General features: G+C 37.3%; 2 protein-coding genes across 5 annotated transcripts in view; one reads left to right on the forward strand and one right to left on the reverse strand.

Annotated features, from left to right (window-relative positions):
* Window positions 1-18,854, forward strand: part of LOC139978251 (ras-specific guanine nucleotide-releasing factor 2-like) — a 154,024-nt gene extending 135,170 nt beyond the window's left edge. The window contains exons 16-27 of the mRNA XM_071988257.1: window positions 103-344; window positions 1,130-1,327; window positions 3,316-3,555; window positions 4,439-4,539; window positions 5,497-5,609; window positions 7,142-7,312; window positions 7,963-8,047; window positions 9,095-9,292; window positions 10,749-10,828; window positions 11,472-11,589; window positions 12,917-12,985; window positions 13,766-18,854. Of these exons, the coding sequence (XP_071844358.1) occupies window positions 103-344; window positions 1,130-1,327; window positions 3,316-3,555; window positions 4,439-4,539; window positions 5,497-5,609; window positions 7,142-7,312; window positions 7,963-8,047; window positions 9,095-9,292; window positions 10,749-10,828; window positions 11,472-11,589; window positions 12,917-12,985; window positions 13,766-13,876 (1,726 nt within the window). The 3' untranslated portion in view covers window positions 13,877-18,854. The remainder of the gene's footprint in view (window positions 1-102; window positions 345-1,129; window positions 1,328-3,315; window positions 3,556-4,438; window positions 4,540-5,496; window positions 5,610-7,141; window positions 7,313-7,962; window positions 8,048-9,094; window positions 9,293-10,748; window positions 10,829-11,471; window positions 11,590-12,916; window positions 12,986-13,765) is intronic.
* On the reverse strand, window positions 18,571-26,063 carry LOC139978254 (polyamine-modulated factor 1-like). Of its 4 annotated transcripts, none has more exons than XM_071988264.1 (6): window positions 25,913-26,063; window positions 24,202-24,381; window positions 23,587-23,692; window positions 22,108-22,211; window positions 20,782-20,980; window positions 18,571-19,836 (listed from the first exon to the last, which is right to left on the reverse strand). In XM_071988264.1, the coding sequence occupies exons 2-6, from the start codon at window positions 24,369-24,371 to the stop codon at window positions 19,765-19,767; spliced, it is 651 nt and encodes a 216-aa protein (XP_071844365.1). In that variant the 5' UTR covers window positions 24,372-24,381; window positions 25,913-26,063; the 3' UTR covers window positions 18,571-19,764. The 4 variants fall into 4 exon arrangements, with proteins under 4 accessions (XP_071844365.1, XP_071844364.1, XP_071844363.1 ...); XM_071988263.1 differs by having other exon boundaries at window positions 25,875-26,028; XM_071988262.1 differs by having other exon boundaries at window positions 25,810-26,008.
* Between the last annotated feature and the right edge of the window lie 130 nt (window positions 26,064-26,193).

The following is a 26,193-nucleotide window of genomic DNA, read 5'->3' on the forward strand; positions in this document are numbered from 1 at the left end:
TCCATGAGGTCAGTTTCCTTCAACTTGAGGTCAGTTTCATTCGTGACTAGCTTTCAATGCTATTTTGACATTTTGAATATTTTTCTTTTGTGTCTTTCTCAGTGTGACAATGCCCCCTCCTCCTCCAAGTCCAGGCCCTTATCGTCACGACGGCAAGCATAACACCCCACCTACCAGCCCTCGGCGATACTCCTCTGGAGCGGCATTGTGCAAGCTCTCCGACTCTCCCAGCAAGATTTCACCCATTGCTGAGAATTCTACAGATTTTATCACCTGCAGCGATGATACAGACTTTGATACGGAGTTGGAATATTCCCCACGTCTGTGTCGTCAGCATCGAAAAGGTCAGTAACGCATTCGTTAATGTGTTTTTAGTCTCTGGTTATATATATATATGTATGTATATGTATGCGTGCGTGTATGTATGTATATTAGATCCTCCTGCAAGCAGGAACTCACGAAGAAGCCTCATTGGCTTATCAAAGCCGCAAGCTGACCGAAGTCAGTCTCTTACATTCATATTTAACGTCCATGATTATGAATTGTTAATTGTCAACAACTCTGTAACTGGACGACATATGCATTAATCTTAGACTGACTCGAACTTGGGGCCTTATGTATTGAAGCGAGTGTGTACTGTTTAACGTTTAATATTATTTCCGTTTTAGCTAAATTACTTCTACCCCTGCTGATACCTTTCTAAGAAGATGTGACTTATTGAGACTCATGTAAATATGGCTTTATTTTGATGTACCGGACACTGTGACTGGACAGCATACATTAATCGAGTCACTCCAAGATGTGTCGTCCAGTTACAGAGTTGTTGACAATTGACAATTCATAATCATGGACGTTAAATATGAATCTGAGAGACTGACTTCGGTCAGCTTGCGGCTTTGATAAGCCAATGAGGCTTCTCAGGGAGTTCCTGCTTGCAGGGAGGATCTAAAATACATACATACATTCATACATATACTAAAGTGCAAAAGGTTGTCCTTTTTCCAGAGGAGGATAAATTTCAAAAGTACCCCCTCTAGGGCAGATAGTGATATGGCCCAATGCTTGCATACATTTTGGGGTAGTCCTGTTATTCTTCAGAATAAATTTCTTCTTTACTACTTAATCACAGCATCAGACAGCCAGGTGGTTGGCCGCTACCAGAGGTCTAGACATTCCCCTCCTGACTCTCCATCCATCATGGGGAGCACTGATACCCCTCCCACCAGCCCATACCAACTGACAGCTGATCACCTTTCTCCAAAGAGGGTGCTACACCTTAGCCGTTCAGATTCAAACATTGCAGCCTTGTCGAAAGGGAGCAAATCCGGTAAGAGAATCCTTGGTATTATGTTGTGAATACAGTAGACCTGTTCCATTAAGTCATCTGATAATTCATCACGGGGGGAGGGGGGGGGGGAATTGCCACTCTTGGGTATCAATTGTTTTCTCTCAAACTCAATGAAAGATCTTTGTTTAGTTCACCTTAGATATATCCTGGATATAAAAACAAACAAAAACTTGATCCCCCACTCTCACTACTAGTAGACGGCCTTGATGGCGGAGATAATATAATATGGAATTGGTTTACCACTTCTAGCTTCCAGTCTCTGTCAGATCACTACAGCTACTATGTACAGGACAAATTTTTAAGGGTGATCTTCTGGCCGTACTTTTTAGTTGTCCGAACAGCAAATTTGGTTGTCCGAAAAAATGTAGCAAAGTAACAATGTAGGTTTGGTGAATAGAACACCAATATGTACACTGTAGGAGAGATGTGTAGGTTTGGTGAAGAGAACATTAATATGTACACTATAGGAGATATGTGTAGGTTTGGTGAATAGAACACCAATATGTACACTGTAGGAGAGATGTGTAGGTTTGGTGAATAGAACACCAATATGTACACTGTAGGAGAGATGTGTAGGTTTGGTGAATAGAACACCAATATGTACACTGTAGGAGAGATGTGTAGGTTTGGTGTGTAGAACACCAATATGTACACTGTAGAAGAGATGTGTAGGTTTGGTGAAGAGAACATTAATATGTACACTGTAGGAGAGATGTGTAGGTTTGGTGAATAGAACACCAATATGTACACTGTAGGAGAGATGTGTAGGTTTGGTGAATAGAACACCAATATGTACACAGTAGGAGAGATGTGTAGGTTTGGGAAAGAGAACATTAATATGTACACTGTAGGAGAGATGTGTAGGTTTGGTGAATAGAACACCAATATGTACACTGTAGGAGAGATGTGTAGGTTTGGTGAATAGAACACCAATATGTACACTGTATGAGAGATGTGTAGGTTTGGTGAATAGAACACCAATATATACACTGTATGAGAAATGTGTAGGTTTGGTGAATAGAACACCAATATGTACACTGTAGGAGAGATGTGTAGGTTTGGTGAAGAGAACATTAATATGTACACTGTAGGAGAGATGTGTAGGTTTGGTGAATAGAACACCTATATGTACACTGTAGGAGAGATGTGTAGGTTTGGTGTGTAGAACACCAATATGTACACTGTAGGAGAGATGTGTAGGTTTGGTGAATAGAACACCAATATGTACACTGTAGGAGAGATGTGTAGGTTTGGTGAATAGAACACCAATATGTACACTGTAGGAGAGATGTGTAGGTTTGGTGAATAGAACACCAATATGTACACTGTAGGAGAGATGTGTAGGTTTGGTGAATAGAACACCAATATGTACACTGTAGGAGAGATGTGTAGGTTTGGTGTGTAGAATACCAATATGTACACTGTAGGAGAGATGTGTAGGTTTGGTGTGTAGAACACCAATATGTACACTGTAGGAGAGATGTGTAGGTTTGGTGTGTAGAACACCAATATGTACACTGTAGGAGAGATGTGTAGGTTTGGTGAATAGAACACCAATATGTACACTGTAGGAGAGGTGTGTAGGTTTGGTGAATAGAACACCAATATGTACACTTACAGCTGTAGGAGAGATGTGTAGGTTTGGTGAATAGAACATTAATATGTACACTGTAGGAGAGATGCGTAAGTTTGGTGAATAGAACACCAGCTTTGGGGATGACACCAATTTACTAGTAGTAATACTTGAGGATATTTAGTTACAACACAATCTGAATTTGATGTAAAGAACAAGCTGATTTTTAGTTGTCCAAGCAGAAATTTCATTGTCAGGAACAACCGGAAAAACCATTCAAAATTTGCCATCATAGATTGCATTGCATTGCATTAGAAACAATGGGGGGGGGGGGATGCGAGGGGTGGACCATGACCCTACTGACTGTAACAATGGTTTGAATCTTTGTTTACAGCTTCTGAACCGAGTACTGCAGCTAGTAGTAATATCTTCCAGTTTGGTACTTCCCCACCAAAAACTACCACTGCCACCGCAGGGGTAGTGGTAACATCATCACGAATGTCCACCAGAAGGGCCAGCTGTTCCACTGCCGCACTGGCATTCGCCGCAGCCACTGCGGGTGCAAGCAACATCGAAGATTCACCTGATGCTAAGATGAGACCCAACAGGGGTAGGAGGAAATTTGTGAGAGGAAGTAAGCAATTCTAATATTTTAAAAACATATATCGTGATTTAATTTTGAAATTTTAACAGCATATTCAGGTTTTAACGGTTTGGAAATAAGGGGGCAAGAAACAGATGCTGCAAGTTTTTGCACATGTTTAATCATGCAAGTTCTATATTTCTGAGAGTTAACAAAGAAGGAAATATGAATGATTCAGATGTCATTTTTTTTAATCTCACTCTTTTATTTGATAAATCATAGATGAAGCATGTGATGGAACCTGTTCCTTAAAGCAACAGAGATACAATTAATTCTCTTAGAAAATTTTCCTTATAATATATAATCGGTCTGCTTCCTTTGTACCCATGAATTACCTTATAAATAATGAAGCTAACAACCAAAAAAATGAGCAAGTTATGAAATGAAATTCCTTCCTTTCTTCCAAAGTTGCAATTACACTTTCATTATTGTCATATATATTTAATATTTACTCTTATGTCGGTCGTCCTCATGGTACTTTTGCCCACACTTCGTCGTTTACTAACATTCATTAATAATCGTCGCATGTGTTATCTGTATGTCACTGAAGTGTACAGGGGCGGATCCAGTAATTATATCTAACAGAGGGTTATGGCCCTGGGGTCGTCCTTGTAGCCGGACTCCTCGTGTTGGGTCGCCTGGAAACATCCTCTCCTAGCTCTAAAAACACAAGGTTGTACACATCACCACTTTCGAATTTTTGTGTGAGATTGAAAAATGGGTGTGTACACTCCCTGGATCCGTGCCTAGTTTACCCTCCTCCTTCCCCCCTCCCCCCTCCTCCTGATTATACCCTATTCCCAATCCCATCTAATTGTTTGTGCTTTGATCCTTGGCTAACCATTCAAACCTGCTACTAACCTTCCTTCCACAGGGGGCAAACTACAAAGCAGTCTGAGCAAAGATGTGATCAGCTCTGCTGCAACAGTCAGAGTCATCAATGTGATTCGTCATTGGGTCTCAAAGTTTGCTCAGGTTTGATATATTCCTACCATTTTTATTCTTTTTTTTATAATTATTTTAATCCACTTTTGGACAGAGATTATTTTCTTTTCTTCTTCATTTATTCTACAACACACCCAGGACGTGTCGATGTGTAGTACCGGTGTCGTTAGCTTGTATCTGATGAGCATTTAATCGTATTCCATGGAAACTAATCTAAAATTGATTGCTTCTCAGATCGAAGCAACTTCATCTGTTTGGCAAACGATTTCTGACAATGTTTGCCAACATTTTTGTCAAACCCTTAAGTGACTTATTCAAACAAAAATTTGCAATGGATCAAAAGATTTTTTAAAGCACTTTGAATATTTATTAGCAAGTACTCAATTTCTATTTGATTCTCTAAAAGCTTCGTTATTCAGACAGATATTATCTTATAATATGAACGCGTACAAAAGCAATTAAAACATTTTCATCATATAGACTAAGTTTGAACAAAGAATATTAAATGCATTTTTATAAGTTTTTCAAAAGAAATCAATACCACAGACAGTACAACTGGTTTTTCTTCACTTTCCATCCATTTTGGGGGAAGTGGGTCTGAAGTGTTCATATTCCCTACCCACAAGTCATGTGTATTGAATTTAAGCATCAATGATGCTAGAGGACAGAGTACACCGACAATTCAAATCTTTCCTGTACTAAATTTTTGTTACATCTTTGAATTCATGCAGGTCCCTTCATTTCAAACATTGAAATATTGAAATGAATTTAGAATACAATTTTTTTTTCTAAAGTAAAAAGTAACACTTCATTTCCAACTGAGCCAGTTTGCTTTTTTTTTTCATTTCAAATGAGAAATGAATTTCTTATTTTGTTTTTTTGTAAAGATCTGCTTGCAGTGAATTTGTGTTTTAAGTGGTCCTTTTTTTTTTTTTTGGTTAGTGACATAAGCAAGTGAAATGATGAACAAATTATTGTTCTCAAAAGGATTTTGAAAGCAACCATGAACTTCGAACGTTAGTGAAGGACTTTCTGGAAGAGATTGTAGGGAATCCTAATCTTCTTCCATCAGAACACAAAGGAGCCTTGATTATTCTCAGGTTAGTGAACAAAATCCCTTCATTTTATCAAGCAGCTACTTTTGATGTGACAAGCATCTTTTGAATGCAGTCATTTTACTAGTCTCAATTTTTTTTTTTTTTGGACAGCAGAATTGTGCTAATCCTTTCGGCTAGTTACAAGCTCTTGGATAATGTTTCTCATTGAAATATTTGAAGAAATACTTCCAGTTGTCATACCTAAGGAGAGTTTTGGGTAAAATTAAAAACTAAATATTCATATGCTCTCTACCTCAGAGAGGACTTGACCTAAAAAATTATAAACACTCACTATACATCAGTGATCCATGGGTTCAGTCGTAGCCTTATAAGCACACGCACACTACCCGACTATCCACCATTTTCCCGTAACGACTGTCAAGTTAAGTTGAGTTGTGATCAGTCCACAGTGTACAGCTCACTTTGATAATTCTCTTGGATAACAATAATCATTCTTTCATCTTGCATTAAGTCATCCGTTCATTCCTATTCCTTTAAGTATTTCCATATTCAGAATTTGAAAGTTTTATTGATTATGTAGCTGGAGGATACTATTACCATTGTATAATTCTTTTGCATAGTTTGTTTTGATAAAGAGAGAGAGAGTGAAGGGATGGGAGGGGTGGGGGGGGGGGGAGTACTACAGGAACTTTTCCTGTATGATGTCGGTAAGTCCATCCCTGCAGTCGGAAGAAAAAATATTTTGCCTAAATTCACTTGACTGTAAGTTATTCATTAGTGTGGTTTGGTATCGCCGGCGTATTATGCGCATTATCTCGAGGATGAAGTGGAGAGGCCTCTTTGATTAGTCTCTATCCACAGGCTGCGGAAGAAATGGAAGAATTGTTTTAAATACTAGCTCTGGATGAATTTAGGGAATAATATGCAGGCCTGGATGTCCATGACATGGTTTAACTATTTATTATGATCCCTTAAAGGAACATTGAGTATAAAATTCATTTGTTGTTTCCAATAAAAGACTTTTCAGTTTTCTGCAGTGGTAAGATCAACAACAATGACATGGTTCACTTTATTTTAAAGATATTATTTGTCAGAAGTTAAGGCTTATTACTCTGATATTTCTTGCCAGCTGGCCATGCAGGAATTATATAGTGAAAGACTTCAATCTTTCCACCGCATTTGGTTTACAGATACATTCATGTTCGATGATGTGAATATATTTTGGCACGATCTTTGAAGCTGAATGCTGCTTTAAAGATCTTTATCAGATTAATGTTTATAGTATTTTCAAGCCACAGTTGTTGTCAAACATATCAATTCCATTTAGCATTTCAACCATATCCATTCTATTTAGCAGTTTCAAGGCACAATTGTTTTCAAGCATACCCATTCCATTTGTCATTTTCAAGGCACAGTTGTTGTCAAGCATACTGTGGGAAAGCAGTTAAATATGTACATACTTGCATATATTTAAATAAATTTAAATACTTTTTTTTTCCTTTTTTTTTTTTTTCCATTGAGTTTGAATTGACTTGCAAGCAGCTGCATTAGACTGTGTGTTATTTCTTGTACAGGCAACTGAAGCAAGAGCACATACATGTTGCATTGATGGGTGAGGCAGAGCTGATGGAGCTAGCCTCCATGCAACCTCCGGCAGAAGACTCTTTTACTGTCCTCCCCGCTTTGGAACTCGCAGAACAGTTGACATACATCGAACATAAATTGCTGCGAGCAATTCCGTTCTGGTAAGCCTCTTCAAGAAAAGTTGAAGGTTTACAGTGTCTGTTAGAGTACGAGGCCGACGTCACAACTAAACCCCCTGCATTGTCATTGGTAACTTGTCACACCCACACATTAAAAGTGTGCACAATTCAAACAATCCCCTCCTGGGGCACTATAGTGCACCACATCTATGTGTCCCCTGGTGGACTTTCCTGCCACAAACCAGTGTACACAAACTATATCTACATCTTACCTCCCTATTAGTCCCCAAACTTTCCTTTTATTTATTGTTCGTATGTATTAAATTGATCATTGTTTGGAGAGAAGCCAACCCATTTACAGTTGTTTACTTTTTTCCTTTGGCTCATCCAAAGCCAAAGAAGTCCAAATCAGTCATTTTTAACAGGACAACAGAATCCTAGTTCATATGTATCAAGATATTTTGTTACTATTGAAATCAAATTTGAATAAATTTGACCATTATCAATTTTTCGCTACTTTGTGACTGCAGACATTTAAAAAAATTCAGTCAAAGACAGTGAGACTACATACCATAAAAATCACAGTCAACTATACAGGTCTGACGTAACGAGCACACCTTGAGTATTCAAAGCAAAGGATGGGGATTTTCTAAAACAGTTGTTCAGCTTTGTGTTCATTAATCTCTCCACAGGGAATTTCTAAGTCAAAAGTGGATGAAGCAAGACAAAGTAGAAAAAGCACCTCATATTTTGGCTCTGACGAGAAGATTTAATGAGGTACGTCAACTCTGACATGATCAGTGTCCTAGATTGGTTTCATTAAATGAACCAATTAGGTTTGTTTAAAGTCATCAATATTCAGTGAAATTTCCCTGTAGTATTTAATTTCTTCACCTATGGCAGATATTTTACTCACAGACTCACGCAGTGCTTGGAGTGTGCTGGCAATGAATGCTAATACTTGTATAAACTTGTCATTTTGTGTTCTCAATTGCACACATGGAACAATTAACAACGCAGACCGATGTATGTACGAGAAACTGGATTAATCTTTATAGAAGTTTGAATGTAGGAAGGTTTGTTGCATGACGAGCATTGGTGCACATGAGTATTATACCACCATGTGAAAGATGAACAAGGTTTGGTGCCATGTTTTCAGTGCTCATTTCATTTATTTAGTGCATTTCATGGCATCGCTCCTTGTTATTTGAGTTGTCTTGTGCAAAACTACACTCCAGCGCGCCGTGTAAGGTCTAGTACAACGTCATTACTGGTATCACACCCGGTATCCACAAAATCATACGGCCAACGCGGTTCCTTTCAATATGCTTCTCCTTTTCTTTGGAAATAGTCTCCCAGAGAATGTCAAATGTGCTCAATCACATTAATAACTTTAAAACTGTGCTCAAGACGCATATGTTTTCACGATTGTAGTGTATCTATTTTGTGTACATGTTTGTTTTGTGTACAGTGCATTGAGACTTTGTTGTGTGTTGCGCTTTACAAGAACTTAATTATTATTATTATTATCATTATTATTATTATTATTATTATGTAAGATGACTTTGGCAGCATGTCAATAACCACCATATGAAATAGGGGGGTGGAGGAGGGGAGGGGGTAAGGACGTTGGCAACCCCGATGAGAAGACTTACTACTTAGCACGGCTCAGTTTGCTTGTAACCCTTTGGGAAGGCAACAATTCAATGCTTTCTCTGTCCTACAGAAGCGAATCATTTGAAAGCAAAGAGTAGTGCTTTTAAATAATATTCCTGCAATATTTTCTACCAGTAAAAAGTTCTTTCCATATCTCTGATTAATTAGGTCAGCAAGTTGGTAGCCTCTGAGATCCTGAGACAGAAGACATCTTCATCCCGAGCAGCAGCTATTGAGAAGTGGGCCGCTGTAGCGGACATCTGTCGTTGTATGCACAATTTCAACACTGTCCTAGAGATAACCTCTGCACTCATGAACAGTTCTGTCTACAGACTTAAGAGAGTGTGGGATAAAGTTTCAAAAACAGTAAGAAAACTGCTGCTTTTTTTCTCCAGTGCAAATTAAATGTGTTTTATCAAACTATTAATTAAACAGTTATTCAACAGTGAAGAATTTAGATTTTCATCATGTTACTTGTCCGACAGCTAATTTCTTAGTTTTTTTTGGGGGGGGGGGGGGGTTTTGTCAAGAAATAGGGGTTGTTTACACTTTGGTTCATTTTGTTTCATTTATTCCACTATATTATACAACGAAAGACATTTTGTGAGCATTACAGTGTGTCAAAGACAAATAAAAACTGGAGAATCCAAGAAAGCAGGAGCTTCTTCAAAACAGATCAACAAAATGAGAAGAAATAATAGTCCTGAGAGAATGCAGTAATGATTAAGCAAGAGAAGAAAAATAGAAGCAGAAAAGAGTGGGAAAAAAAAAAAAAAAGGATCTTGATAGGACACCAAGTTCTAAGAGAAATCTTAATCCTGACTTAAAACGCAGCCCTGAATATAAAATTGAGAGTGCACTTGACTCGCTGATCAATTGATAAAGAACTGTACAATTTTTTGAAATGAAATAATCCACAATGTTACTTTACTGCTGTTTCCTTTGATAAAATAGTCTCAATGGATACCATTCAACTTGCAAATATATTCAATATGATTAAGTCATCTTTACAAACCATACCTTTTATATTACACGCTTAGTCAGAGAATTGTGAAACTTGAATACGTAACGATTATTGAAGTTGAAAAAATCAGATCGTAAGACATACCACCTAATTTGGTCGGGAGAAGTTTTTTGTTGATTGAAATTTTGCATAATTTTAAGACCTGCCAGGGGTGTTTGAAAGCACAATTGGGGACCAATGTCAGGTAGTGACTAGGGAATAGTATGGTACCATCTACATGATAATAAACTGTAGTGTTATTGAAAGAATTATGCTCTGGGCAGTTATGGGTGATATTTCATAACATATATGCAAACATTGATGAAGACAGAGAACTAATTCAAGAACTCTGTAGAATAGACTGATGGACGTATATATGTTAGGTCAGATGATTAAATGATTACATGGTTGGGCAAAATGTAAGCTTTCTTGCCAAATTATGTCAAATTTTATGAGGTAGATTATGAGAGCAGTTTATTAGTGTATGTTGAAAATTTATTGGTAAATTTTCACCTATATTCTTTAATTTTTTATGTTTATATGTGAATATTATCATTCGGTAGAAGTAAATAAAAGGATTAGGAGATTACAGTAGTTTGTTTACTACATTCGTTATTACCCAATGCAGCAGCAAATTTGAAACTTATTTCTCTGCTTTACAGATTTATTTATTTATTTGAAGTATCACATTGTTCATTTGTGTCAATAATAATTCATGATAAAATACTTATTATAACATAAATAATTCTGAATATATGTTGTGAAAGTTTTGTGTACAATTTAACTAAAAATAATTGTTTTTTTCCCCTTTTCTGACAGACAAAGACTACATTAGAGAAATTGCAGATACTTGTTTCATCTGATGGAAGATTTAAAAACATGAGGGAAGCACTGCATAGGTATTTATAACAAACATACTATGCAATCTATAGTATGCTTTATAGAGAGCTGTGACAGTGGCAAGATTTTAGTGCTAGTAAAATTCATAATGTGTCTATTTCAGGTATTTTTACAAAATAAGGTCAATGTCTGGAATACTCCTTTATAGCTAAATCAGTGAAATGACGTGAAATGTTAAAACTTAGCCATTTTTTCCTAAATTGCAAGAACTAATAAATAAACCACACATGTTCTGTTCTTTATCCGTGGATGACGACGAAATCCAAAAGCAATTTCTTCATCTTAAATTTGCAGCCATAAAATTTTCAAAGATTTGTTTAGTATTGTAACGCTTCTTAGGAGCTGACCTAATGGTCTCTCTGCTAGACTTTATAGTCCAGCCACTTTCATTGATGATTTCCCTTCATAGATCTCTCTCTCCAATTTAGGTTCAAGTCTTGTATTGCTTCTTAGGAGCTGACCTAATGGTCTCTCTGCTAGTCTTTTTAGTCCAGCCACTTTTATTGATGACTTCCCTTTATAGACCTCTCTCTCCAGTTTTAAGTTCATTCTGTATCGTTGTACCTGCATGCTTGTAATATTTTTGATCCCTGTGTTCATGACCTTAAAGTAGAATTCAAGTAATATATTCCTTTCTTTTAGGATTGATCCACCGTGTGTGCCCTACCTTGGTTTCTACCTCACTGACCTGGCTTTCATTGAAGATGCATCGCCAAACATTACAGAGGATAATCTCATCAATTTCTCTAAAATGAGAATGGTAGGTTCTTTAATATAACACCTGAAAAAAACATGGTGAAATTCTTTAAAGGATTAATTTTTTAAATCCATTATTTTTAAGTAAATTATTCCATCCAGGTCATAACTCTCTAAATAACTCTCTAAATCTCTAAATGCTACTATAAAATCTGAACCATCTAAAGTAACATTTAGAAAAACGCTAAAAAAAGAAGTAATTTCTTAGTATTGATACATCGTTTATATTGTATGTTATTAATTATTCCTTATTAAGACATTAATTATATTTACATTTATGCATATATGTATTTTTTTTTTTTCTTTCTATCTTGGGAGTCCTTTACCTTGTTAAGCCTGAATTGGCTTTTTAGAGGACTTCCCTCCACATGAATATATTTATTATCTGTGGAAAATCAAATAAATAAATCAAATCAAATCAAATAACAGTGACATCACTCTGATTAACGTTTGTATTATTTGACATTTATTGCAAACATGCTACAATCATCCAGTTCCTACAGTACCATAAAAGTCAAATCGTTTGGTAGGAAATAACAGCGTTTGGCTATAGTCCTCAATTCTATGCCTTGTAAAAACACTTGTTAATAGCATAACAGTGTCAGAAGCAGATGATAGTAAGATATAAAAAAAAAACAAGTGTTCTTGCAACTAATTTCGGTAAAAAAGAACAAAGATTGTGCATGACAGACATGGGGGACTGTAGTTGCATTTTATAAGAACTGTTCTGAAATCTGCGAGGGAAGTGAGTATGAGCCTGTTCCCAGCGATCATCAATTTATACCTGACAATTTATTTGAATGGTTTGAATTAAGAGGAGGTGTCGTCACAATTTACCAAACCTTTTTAAAATAATAGCATAAATATTCATAAATAAAGATAGGCCTTGGTACAGAAATTTGTTAAAGTTGTTGTATAACCGAGGTTTAATTTAGACTTTGTATTTTGTTTACTTTTAGAGATTCATGCCATGGTGAAACTATAAGTAATCCATCAAACCCCTGATAACAGTTTATCTTACCTCAATGAATGACATAAGAACTATTCTAGTAATCATTTTATGTATATTTTCTGAATCATTTAATTGTCTTGCACATTTTGTTACACCATCCCCCCCCCACCCTCCTTTCAGCCATTTTTGTAAATGCTCAGAATTGGCTCCTTCAAATTCACAAATGTAAAGATAATGGACCATATCCGAACTTTTGAAGTTTCCTACTGCTAATGTTCTGGAGGTATTATTAATTGATCTGTTTTAATATTTGAATACTATTTCTGGTATTAATAAACTACTACTTAAATGCTCATTTTTTAAATTTTTTTTTTATCAGATTGCTCATGTTATTCAAGAAGTCCGCCATTTTCAACAGACACCTTACAGCATTGCTCCAAACGGAGTGGTAAGTACACAGTGTTAATACAGATTTCCAGATAAACACAGACAAGCAAATACTGTAGGTGCATATCTTTTCTGTGCAAAATAGTAACTTACAAAGTTATGTCAGAAGTAGCTGACCACAACATGAACATTTTTGGATCAGAGTTGGATCCAGGGAGGAGGTCCAAAGGCCCAGCCCCCCACCCCCCCTCAATTGAATTTTTGAAATAAAGGGTAGCTGCTAACATTATTTTGCTCAAGACAAGGTACATTGTGGAAACCTTTTAGCACAGTTTGTGTGTGGGTATGCCTTACTTTCTATCAACGTGTCCTTAAAGAAACCTTTTTTTGTTTGGTATCTACGGATACTTGTCTCTTCCAAGAAATCCTGGACAAATTATTTGAGATTTACCAAGGTTTTGAAAGACTGAAAGAAGTATTTTACAACATAGGTCATGAATCAGTCATTTTCCAGTTCATTTTTTTTAATGTGGTCTTTAGTGGTGTGATTCACCCCTCCTCCACCTCACCCCCCCCCCCAACTCACAAGAAAGGGGGATTGAATCTGAATTATTCAATCAGAATATAAAAGTCACAAATATGAAGTCGCATGTATCCACAAAAACCTAGAATTCTTCAAGACTGTTGACTTGTACAACTAGAAACCCATAGGATAGGCAAACATATTAATGTTGTGATCGAGATGAGAGGTATGTCTTGCAAAAAAAACAGAAAGACATCAAATAAATAAACTCAGTATAACGATTCAAATGAAATTAATTTTTGGCTCTCAATTTACCAGGTGATCAGTTATTTGACCGATGTATCTTTGATCATGGATGATGACGAGATGTACGCCCTCTCTCTGGAGTTGGAACCGAGGCAATCGACAAGGCCTACCTCAAGTATTTGAAAGGCTTAAAACATGTCAATATCCAAACCGGATTGAAGATGTATGTTATAGCCGAAACAGAAGGTCTGAGGTCAGATGTATACACCTGATAGTACGTTGTGTCCTTGGGCAAGGCACTTTATCATCTCCATTGCCTCTCTTCACCCACGTGTATAAATGGGGACTTGCGAGGTAACTTGTAAACATAGTTGACTGCACCGGTTTGTGACTGCACGGTATGGGAAGTCCCCCAGGGGACACGTAGATGTGGTGCACTGTAGTGCCCCAGGAGGGGATTGATTGAATTGTGCACTTTTGGTGTGTGGGTGTGACAAGTTACCAATGACCAGGTGGTTAAGTTGTAAAGTTGTGTGCTTGGCCTCAAACAAGACTGTTAACCTTTAACTTTATATGGCTAATTACAAGAATGTCAGTGGTAGATACAGTATCATCAACTATTAGGAAATCAAGGCCTGCAAATTTAGCTTAATGGAAGAAGTCAGTAGTCATATTTTTGGTTGAAAGGGAGTGAAGAGTAACAAATAGCCCAGTTGGATAATGAATGGTTCTTGTGGTTATTATGCACGGTTGAGACATTTAAATTCTTACAATGATGGAACTATTGTCATAAAAGTCGCAGTGGTGGTAAAAATAGTATCTATTTTCTACTTATTAAATTGCATCATGTTTATATTATACCAATTTATGTCGATGTTGTTGCCATGTTCCGAAAAATTTATGTAAATGATTCAATTCAAATGGGAAACTTTTAAGATTTAAAAGAACACTTGTATTGAGGGAATGGACATTTTCCTTGCAAGTATAGTAGTCTACATTTTGTTTGTGAACCTTCATTTGGGTACAAAAGCAAGGTATCAAACCACAGCGTGTTGTTGTGGTCTTTGGCAACAATTAATTTTTTGTGTGAGTTTTGTGTATACAATTAATCAACAGGGTTTATTCACTAAGTGTCAATGAGTATTTCTGCCTTCAAATAACTGTTGTGAAAATTGTGGCATTAGTAGCTGGGAACTTTCTCTTTTGTACAGGCTCTTTATTTAGAGCAGAAGTGGAAAATCATAAAATGAATTTAAAAAAATGGAAGAAAGAGAGAAAGTTCAAAACAGTGTTTGTAGGAAATATTTAGTTACAGACCATTTTTGACCCTCCGTAGGAATTAGCAGATGTACCGTAGAAACTGGATTATCAAATTAATGATACTTGAGTGTTTTCTGTGATTGTTAGTGGACTGTTTAATAAAAGAGACCCTGACACATGTTTGGGGGTGGTGGGAGAGGATGACAAGAGTCAGAGGTAATGTTCCATGCGGTGCTGAAATTAACGCAAGTGGCGACACTTTGCGCACATAAAAATCATTGCTGTATCAATTTTAAATGTTAAGTTATGCATTCTGAGACATACTTAGACTTTAAATTAGAGCTATAGGTCTAAATGCAATAACTACTTTTGAAATTTTGAGTGAGATTGAAAGGGGGTACGAACCACCCCCCCCCTCTTTTGAATGAGATTGAAAGGGGGTACGAACCCCCCACCCCACTCCCTCCCATGAACCAGTATCAGGTCATCAGGCCAGGAGGTTCATATTGAAGTTTTAAGTGAGATTGAAAGGGGGGTACAAACCCCTGCCCCCCCCCCCACAAACCAGTATCAGATCATCAGGCCAGGAAGTTCATATTGATGATGCAGCATCAGCCCTACTTGCTGTAAGGTATTGAAATGTTGAGATTGTTGGCCATTTCTAAGATTAAGATGTTTCTGCACTCAATAGATGTTATGTGACAAAGATATGAATTCTTCAAATTGGTGACTTTCGACGAAATGAATTAAAAATACGTGGCAGCTGTTAAGCTAACGTCCAACTTTTTGTCACATTCAGGGATAAATTAACAACATGATTGTAAAAGGAAAAGTTAAAACTTTGGAGAAAGGTATGCTATGATGACATATTTATTAGGCAGAACACATGTAAACCTTTGAACACCTTTTGCAGAGTTTTCAACTACCAGTTTAAAGATTTCCTTCAATAAAAAGTTACAACAGCTGACACTGGAATAGAACCTCCCTGTAACAGGTATGAGCCTGGGTTAAAAAAAAAAAAAATTCACGGAACTTTGCAAAAATTGCGGTATAGGGTCCAGTTTGCGTATGCTACAGTGTGTTAGGATAATAGCTTTTGTCCCCGAGGTAGAAAAGAAATCGCTGATATTCCGCGAATTCTCGGAAAAAGCTCATGTCTGCTGTAAACAATGAAAAATGAAAAATGACAATTCATGTTAAATTTCATCCAAATTTACAAAACAAAACCTGACATTTGAAAAGTGTGACCATTTTCCAATTCAGTTTCCAACCTACAGACCGAAAAAATTGGGAAACCATCAGGTGGGGGGTGGGGGGGACAACATGGTTTAAAAGTAAGTGATGACCTTTGTGGAGTTGGAAGAAGTTTTTATATCCTACTTCCTGTATAGCATGGAAGTTAATAATATTTTCTCGTTTTGTTTTCTTCTAGATTTCCTAAAATCTCTTGTAAATAATGCAATGCATCAATATCTTATATTTAAGTTGCTTCTGCAGATCAGCCTTTGTTTAATAACCTGTCCCTTGAAAGGTGCCAAAGACACGACAGATGAGAAAGGTAAATAATGTCATGGAATGTATTTACTTAGAAACTACCCGATGGGCCATCATACCAGGGGAGTCCCCATCTGTTTCCAGGATTGGAGGGACAAAATTACTGATACAGGCCCGTCATAAAAATAACTGAACTTGATGATCATCAGGAGTATTCACGAATTGACACCTCCTTCTACAACTCAACCGCCCCCCTTCCCCCCTAACCTGTACATATTATGTTAATGTCAAGGAGAAGCAAATTAGTTGTATATATTCCAATAATTTCATGAATACGATAAAGTACAGTACTTATTTGTGAATAATAAAAGGAACAACTTGAGACAGGCATTGTCAGTAGCACAATATGTGTCACTCTGGAACAAATTGTTTTTATAAGTGTTTATAGTGTCTACTGTTTTCTTTTTGCAACCACTAGCATTTGTTGAGGTAGGGAAACATCATACTTTACCCCCTGTTTAAACCATGGGGGGTGCGGGAGGGGCACTTGCCCCTCTGCCCACTAGGATTGGATGCCTGTTAGAAGAGCTGATTATATGGAATCATGTTATTTGTACAACTCTTCTTCAAAAGAATACATTTTATTGTTTCAGCATAAAATGTACTTTGACTAAGGAAAGAGGAACATGTTCCAGCGGAATTTTGCATTCAATTGGTCAAAAGTTATTTTTGAAGAAAAAAAAAAATTAAAGTTGTTACATTTTATACCAGAAGTTATGTCATAGATTTACATTTACAAAGTGATTATTTTTTTTCTTCAAAACAAATATCACCAGTACACTTAAGAAAGTTAGACTATGTTTCCCTTTCATCAGTCAAATATAAATTTACCCCCTACGCATCCTTTTGTACTAACATTATGACACCGAGGATTATGCGTAGATGTGTGGAAGCCATATGCTTGTTAGCTTACACTCAGTGGTGTGAAATCCGTTCAGGGTAGGGATAGGCAATACCAGAAGAAACCTGCTGAAAGTTTGAACTCTAGATTTTTGAGTCGAATCCTTAAGATTTTTCTATGATTTATCAAACAAGTAACCAAGTTATACCCTGCACATCTTTGCTGGACTAGAATGGGAAGCATTTTTTTTCTCTTCCAATTTGTAACCTTTTACTCTCTTTTTGTATTATTATTATTAATCAAGTGCTTGAAATTGTTCAATTCAGTCATACATTAAATAAATAAACATCTTTTATGTTTGCACAATTAAGTGTGTCCTCGGCCATGTCTCGTGCACAAATGGTGGTGCAATATTCAAATGTTACATGTGCAATGCATTCCATGTATTTAACAATAATTGTTGTGGAGGTCCTTTTCTCTTGAATTTGATGTTTGTAATTGTGAATGTATGTATCACTGACACCAAAGGTCGGCGAGCCTTCAGCAATCGGGTCATATGTAGCCAGACCCCCCACACAACCTCATTTAAGAACAGCTGAAATGATGTTGATTGTGCACATTTTTAGCAACAACCAGAAGTGCAGTCCAGTCTTAGAGTGTCTGCCCAACAATCGTTAGGTCTCTGGTTTTTAGTCTCAGGTGAGTTGGTTTACTATGTGGGTTTGCCAATACTGAAATTTTCAACTGACTCCTAGGCAAAAGGTAGTTAGCAACCTGATAATAAATTTAATGTAATTTGATTAACATTACTCTTGGTTCGTTCAGGCTGAAATTTGATACTAATTAAACCTGTATTTAAGACTGGTGCGATGATGTTACTTTGTAAACTATTCTTATGCGACAGCTGAAATTTTCTCATGTAACTATGAATTTCGTGTATTGACAGTGATTTTTTGTTTTCTCGCATGACTTCTGTAAAAAACAAAGTATATTTAGTTTTTTTGTTTCCTTGCAAAAGAGAAAGAAAAAAAGAAGTATTCAGGGGACTAATTGTTAAGACATTAATTTCAATGTTTATAGAATGTTCATTTATCTCGCCAGGTGCCTTTGTGTACGATGAAATGTTATGTAAAGTGGCATCCTTAAAGAAATAGTTTTAGCACAAGTATATATATATATATTATCTATACATGGTTAGGGTATAATCAGACTGTCACTAGTGTATTATTTGTTAATGAAAAAATTTATCTTGAAATCTTGCCAATCATTTTCTTCAAGTATTTTAATCATTTTCTCTAGTAGCATGAACTTTAATTTAATAGCTATATTTCTTAACACTTTATTTCTTTCATTTTATTCAAAAATTATAATTTATTCTATAAACTTACAAATCATATGGCTGCAAATTTAAAGAAAAAAAAGCACAGAAAAAGCTTACAAAGTGGTTTTGGCAAAGGAAAGTATGTAGATTTTCTAATAAATTTTTAGCATGCATTAAATATAAAAGGTGTGTTTTTTTGTTTTGTCCATGAAGATACAATTTCGGTTCAGATGAAATTTGTGTGCCTCTTTCAGAAATCTCTACAGGAAGGGGTGGGTCAAAAATACGGCATTCCTGCAGGGTGGCAAAGCCTTCCAAATCAGACATTAAAGGTCCTTGATGGAATTTCTTGAACATAATATTAAAAATTAACAAAAAATTGTGAGAGGTGTGTAAGGTTTCACTGCTATGTACAATAACCTTTATTTGTCAGGATCAAGAGCTCAATCGACTTCCTCGACGAAAACTGAATATCTCCAGTTTTATTTACAAATGTGTTCGAGGGAAATTTGATTGGTTACTTTGCTAACTCCATAGTGAAGTATCTGTACTGCTCAAACACTCGGTTTCTTAGTCCTGATCAAACAATGTCTCTTAGTGGCTTCTGTTACTTTTAATTAAAATAGTATTTAATTACACACAAATAATTTATCCCCTGTCACTTTGGGAAATGCTATGCAAAATGGTACAATTGCTATGGCACAATTCCAAAGCTGTATAGCTTTTTTTTTTCAACACAGGAACCATAGTATTAATATACTTTATATGTGACAAAGTTCAGACCCACAAAATCTGAGCACTAAATTACACCCTGACACAGTCAATGTCTTGTTGATTCAGAGGGCCACATAATCCCCTCAAACCTGTGTGTCTCACAAATTGTGATCCAACTGTTGCATCACTGCATGGACAGAGCTTATATGAGTTGCGTTTTACCATGGATGTTACTATAGAGTCTTGTTACTATCCACTGGCTGTACATACACATCAATGTTCTCTTTATGGCATTGTTAGTGGTCCATCAAAGCCAGGGGATTATCCCACTGGACAACTGAGAGAACACCAGATGGCCAAACTGTAAATCCGAGAGAGGCTTCAGATATAGTCCAATTCCATTTGACACGATTGAATTTCTCTCGAAGGTATCTGGTCACAGGCCTCATATGCCTAAGAGGGTAAAAAGATTTAAAAAAAAAAAAAGGTCATTGCTTTTAGTGCCATTTGTTTAAAAACTAGGGTCTCTGGATTTTGGAAATAGTTTGGGGTCTGTGGTCCATGAAACTTTGTATTCAGTATGAGCAAAAAAGCAGGAGATGCATGATTGCAGTTTACTGACTTATGTAGGCTGTCAGGACTGTTGCAACAAGTCTGAAATTGCCATCCAGGGCAAGAAAACTCCAGCATTTTTCCTGACCCCCCCCCCATCATGGTGGTGCTAAGGTAGTTAGATGAAACTCCCTATGTTAGAGGGTCCATAAACAATTTGTCATTGTCCCTAGGGAACTGTGGATGGGGAAAGGTTGAGAACCTAGGCTTCGATACGCCCTTTGAGGGCGTTGTGGTCAAGTGGTTAAGGCAGTGGACTTGTGATCTAAGGATTACAGGTTCGAGCCCTGGCCAGATCATTGCGTTGTGTCCTTGGGCAAGGCGCTTTATCTCCATTGCCTCTCTTCACCCAGGTGTATAAATGGGAACCTGCGAGGTAACTTGTAAATATAGTTGCGTGCGCCGGTTTGTGGCTGCACCCTATGGGAAGTCCCCCGGGGGACACGTGGTTGTGGTGCACTGTGGTGCCCCAGGAGAGATTGTCTGAATTGTGCACACTTTGGTGTGTGTGTGTGACAAGTTACCAATGACCAGGGGTTAAGTTGTAAAGTCATGTGAGGAGGCATTAGCCTCATACAAGACTGTAAACCATCAATTAGAATTAGAATTAGATATTTATCGGCCATGCTGATCTTTCCTAGCACCATTTATTATATAACAAAGTAACAAGATATTTTCTAAACAGACCTGTGCAAATATAGCATATTCTTAAGCTTATAAGCTAGAACCAGAGAGCAGACACACTGACTGAAGCCCAGTTAAATTGATATCTAAGAAATCACAAACCTTATCAAAAAACTGCAAATGATCTTGAATCTTTATCTGCGTATGGTTGATGTGTTGTTTCTTTTTCTCGACCAGTTCTTTCAGTCTCCTCGTCTCTTCGTTCGTCGCATCTAGGAGCTTCAGCAGTTTTTCCTTTTCTTCAAGTTTAACCTGGTAAAGGTGATCCTTGATGTCAATCTGAGGAATACCAGATGGCCTCCTGAAATAGAATCAATATTTAATTATGTATTGACCTTTGATCAAAGTTTCCCCATCTCCAACCAAACCTACAAAGAACATAATAACAATATATACCAATTTGATAACTTTGATAAATTTTTGAGCCTTGGGAACCTGTTGAAACTTTCCTGATTAATATTTGGAACCTGTCTTTCATGTTTAAGCACATCACAAGATCCCTCTAATTGTAGCTTCCCCTCCTCCCCCCCCCCCCCTCCTCAGCAAAGTAATATCAAGGAAACCCATACAAACAACATCAAATAATTAGTGATGCGTTTCTCTCCCTTATATACTATGCAAAACAGAAAATGAGGTTACCAAAGGGAAGTGCCGTAGCAATTCACGACTGGAATGACCGCTCCTTAGAATGTGAAATACTCCCAATATAACTGCTAAATTTGAAATCTGAAAAACGTCACAGCCTGGATTCATTTCAGATCAGAATATATCACTGTTTTTGACATCAGCTTGTAAAGTAGCGACTCGTTACAACTGTTTCATTACAACTCTGTCTTAACAGTTTTTTCTAGATGTGTTATCAAATAAAGTTATTATTTAATGTTAATTAAAGAAGTATTGTTCTGCATTCTAGTCGGATGATAACAAATTAATAAAATTGATGGTGATGGATATTTTGGCATTCCTGTTGTATGATAAATATTTGCCATGCTGCATCAACGAATGTACCAATTTCGTATTCAAACCTTTCAATTGGTGACCCAGATTTTCACCATCATTTTATGCGTAGTTGCCAAACAGTTTTATATCTTGAAACTTTTGACAGTCAAAGTAATTTATGTTGAAAGATTCTTCCACAGCAGCGTTTTGTTTCTTTCTCTGAAAAGTTTGCTTTGGCAACCCTGAATAGGGTGGTGAACCCCCCCCCGGTTTGAATTCTCGAGGTGAAGTATGTCTTAAATTACATAAAGTTTGGCTTGGGGTTTAACATGCTTGTTTAAGTTCCTTAGATGGCAAGTTTGCTTTGGCAACCCTCCAAAACATTTTGGCAACCCTGAATAGGGTGGTGAACCCCCCCCCCCCCCCGCCTGGTTTGAATTCTTGAGGTGAAGTATGACTTAAATAACAAAGTTTGACTTGGGGGTTTACCATGCTTGTTTAAGTTCCTTAGATGTGCCCTCTTGTATCAGTGTGTCTAGATTGTTGAATAGAGGAACCAAATCTTCCTGCGTTATCATCTCCTTCAGCTCATCCTGTGCAAAGAAAAGTAATTTATTTGTTAACATGCAGTTTACAACCTGGAAAGTGACAAAGCAAAACAGTCAAATGTTAACAGAACTGATGTCCACTGAAATGCCTACCATCATTAGGTCTGAATGCTAAAATGTTCAATATTTTAGATTCTGCATTTTCAAGTCCAACTTCATGAAAGAAAATAAAGCATTGGAATTAATAAAGAAAAATATGCAAATGTACATGTACAGTATGTTGCTCAAGATGCCATATCTCGACTTGATCAGCCGTTGTCTGGAGCACCATTAAAGCTGTCATATAGTTTACAAATGGCATTTCTCGTAGCCGTTTGGGGAAGTTGTACATGGAAGTTATCTCTATCACATAGACTAATAATGATGGTTGGATTTGTGTCTCCTGGCTGTGGAGGTGGGAAGGGGAGGGAGGGCCAGTTAATTTTATCACACATGAACAATGATGATGTTAGGGTTAGTATCTCCTGGCTGTAGAGGGTGGGGTGAGAAGGGAGGGGCAGTTATCTCTATCACATAAACCAATGATGATGTGAGTCTGAGGGTTTGTGTCTCCTGGCTGTGGAGGGTGGGGTGAGGAGGGAGGGGCAGTTATCGCTATCACATAAACCGATGATGATGTAGTTTGTGTCTCCTGGCTGTGGAGGGTGGGGTGAGGAGGGAGGGGCAGTTATCTCTATCACATAAACCGATGATGATGTAGTTTGTGTCTCCTGGCTGTGGAGGGTGGGGTGAGGAGGGAGGGGCAGTTATCTCTATCACATAAACCAATGATGATGTGAGTCTGAGGGTTTGTGTCTCCTGGCTGTGGAGGGTGGGGTGAGGAGGGAGGGGCAGTTATCGCTATCACATAAACCGATGATGTAGTTTGTGTATCCTGGCTGTGGAGGGTGGGGTGAGGAGGGAGGAGCAGTTATCTTTATAACATAGACCAAAGACTATGTTAGGGATTTTATCTCCTGGCTGAAGAGGATGGGGTGAGGAGGGAGGGGCAATTATCTTTATCAGACTGACCAATGCTGATATTTGAGTTCTTTTATTTTCATTAAACATCTACATGACTTGTGCTTAGTCTCTCATAAATGAAAGATTGAGAGCAAGCTCCACCAAACTGTAAATGCAGCACTTGTCTATATTTAGCTGTCGACCTTTAGTCGTTTAGTCTTCAAGTAATTTCAAACCAATTCTTACAACTTTTAATCTGATAATACTGAATCTTTACCACTTAGTAAAATAATTGTTACTGTTTGAGTATTCATGGCTCTCAACAGCTTTGAACTAATTCTGAACACTTTATAGTAGTTTCGCCAAGAGAGGGATGGGTCATGGCCTCATTGGTGTTCATAAAATTTATGAAACTAACCTTTATCATGTTGTCCAGCTGTTCCTTAAATTCTTCCAAGCAATGACGAAGTACATGAGGAGCAGACTCATGGGCAAATTTGTATTTCCTCGCAAAAGTGTTATATCTGGAAAGACAGACTTTATAATTCTAATCGAGTGTTCACATCAGCAACTTTTCATTTAATGCAAAAAAGAATTACTGTACACATGTATGTAAAAATACTTATATTGTATTCATTATAATCTGATTTAACATTGTACAGGTATAGGGATATTACGGTGACAAACTGTCAAACTTGTCTAACACTGCAAGTTGAAAACCCTATCTCAATACCCACGTTGGACCACAAAAGGTGATCTGTGGTGCGGTAGGTGGATGGCAGAGTACTGCTTGAACCTCTATTCTTATTCACAAATCTTTTTCGGGGGTGGAGGGGGGGATAGACAATAATCTGTGGCCACCTCCCCCATAGTTTAATGTGTAAACATTGATGAATATTCAGTTTGTATTAATCTTAGCCATGGTATGACGACAACATTTGGAGGCAGGCTCTCCTGTTGATTGCTTTGTGGTGAAAAATCTGATATACATAACAATTAAATTATTTATAAAAATATAATCCTAAGGACTCACTTTAACGAATCAATGCATTTCTTTCTTGTTTTCTGCAAAGCTTGCCGTAGATGAATCATATGGGGACCTTCATATTCTGTTCTGCTGTCTTCTCCTGTTGATTCTGTTTCAGATGTCCCTGTTGTTTCTGCAATACCCAGAGCTGGCTGTGTTTCTGTCACAAGATCCATTGCAAATGTACTGTATGGAAGACAGAACAGCATGAACTCTGAATTTTATCTGTATACCCGTAAAACACGACAGACATTTATAAAGTTTCTGGTCAACCGCAATCTATAGTAGTATAACTTACGTTTGGTGACCAAATTTTTTAACCACAGTCCACAGAAAAGACGGACGTATCTGGTTTGCAATCAGGTAAATAGCCTAATATCTGCTATGCTCACTAGGCCACACAATTTACACTCTTCCTCTGGCGAACTTTGCCATCGATAAAGGTGGTGAATAGACGTTGCCAGTGATATACTAACATTAGCCTTGGCGATGCAGGTTGCATAGCTCTGAGCTTTTGCCTTTCAGATTTAGCATTTTTCTTTTACAGCCTAGCCTAGAATAGGCCCTATCATGTAACATTGGTTTTTTTGCACATCTCCCAATTGGCATAGTCTGTCCAGATTTATGTACACACCCATGAGGATACATTGACCTTGATTTAGAAAGTAGTCTAAAACAAAAAGATACTGTAGGCCTAGCCTTATCGGATATACTGTTATTAGGAATAAGATTAAGAGGATTAGGGGTAGACAGCATAGGCCTAAGAAGAGTAAAGGTCATAAGCATAGACAGTGGTATTTAGGCCTACTGTAGGGACAAACTAAAGCGAATGACAGCGAATGACCGAATGACAATTGACTTTGTACAGGGTAAATTATCATTTGCGAATGACAGCGAATGACAACGAATAACAACGAAGGACAGTGGTGAGAAGAGATAGAATGAATAACGGAATGGAGTAAATGGGTTTATTGGTTTTCTCGCAAAAATGATTTGAGGAAAATCGCATGTTACGTGGTTGTAGGGTTTTGGTGTAATTTACGGATAGAAACCACAGGAAAGATTTTGTGTGAGAATGCGCTTGAGTGCTGTGCTTTTTACCTCTGTAGATTTATATAGAAAGATAACTGAAGCCGTTTCAAGATTATAGTATTGTTAGTTTCTATCAATTAATATCGGAAAATGACGTTAAATTTACTTTTTAAAATCACACTTACAATTTTGCTTGCTATAAGGTGCGTTTTTATCTTGTCCGTACTATACTAGATCTAGATACCTACGAAGTCTGAACTGTGATATCCAGTTGAAGCAAATGTCTGTGCTGTCATTACTGTCATTCGTTTTAATGAACGCAATTTTTTAGTGTGTACAACATATTGTCATTGGTTACATGTAACGCAATTGTCATTCGTTTTAGTAACACCCCTACTGTATAGTGTATTGCACAGGCGCTCCTATGCAGTGAAGGCCACAAAGTATATTACAAAGTATAGGAATTAGTATACTATTACTGTGTGGTTATCGTTGGGAGCGCCTGTGCTACAGTGTAATTGGGTGCAGCCTAAGTTAGGCCTAGCGATAGGATAGGCTAGAGCTATTCTGAATATAGCCTACGTTACAGAATTTACCGCTCTCCCTCTGTCAGATAGTTGAGTGACGTTAGAGATGTTTAGTCTTACTTTAGTCAGATCGTACTTCTGTTGTTGTTACTTAGTACCTGGTACGGTGTCAATGTAATAAACAGGTCAGAGCTAGTTCGCACCAGTGTGTAGTTCCATTAATTTAATACAGTTAAGATCGTGTCTTTGAAGTAACCGCCTATAAATACAGCTGGCCTGTTGAATGTGAACGTTATGGAACGCCGTTTTCGATCGCGAGAAAATGCGCGTTCCGGGCTGCAAGGGCCAATTATCACAAGGGCGTTAACAATATATACGTTGTACGCGATTTCGCACACAAAGGATACCTTGTATATAGCTAACCTTGCACTAGTTTATG

This window comes from Apostichopus japonicus, chromosome 13, assembly GCF_037975245.1.
Source record: "Apostichopus japonicus isolate 1M-3 chromosome 13, ASM3797524v1, whole genome shotgun sequence".
Classification (NCBI taxonomy): Eukaryota; Metazoa; Echinodermata; class Holothuroidea; order Aspidochirotida; family Stichopodidae; genus Apostichopus; species Apostichopus japonicus.

What these genes read in the sequence shown, in the direction of transcription:
- LOC139978254 (XM_071988264.1), bottom strand. Translation starts at nt 24,371, where the DNA reads ATGGATCTTGTGACAGAAACACAGCCAGCTCTGGGTATTGCAGAAACA. An exon ending in AGCTGGACAACATGATAAAG is followed by an intron (nt 22,212 to 23,586) that starts GTTAGTTTCATA and finishes TTCTTTGCACAG; the next exon opens with GATGAGCTGAAGGAGATGAT. An exon ending in ATTTGCAGTTTTTTGATAAG is followed by an intron (nt 19,837 to 20,781) that starts GTTTGTGATTTC and finishes TTACCCTCTTAG; the next exon opens with GCATATGAGGCCTGTGACCA.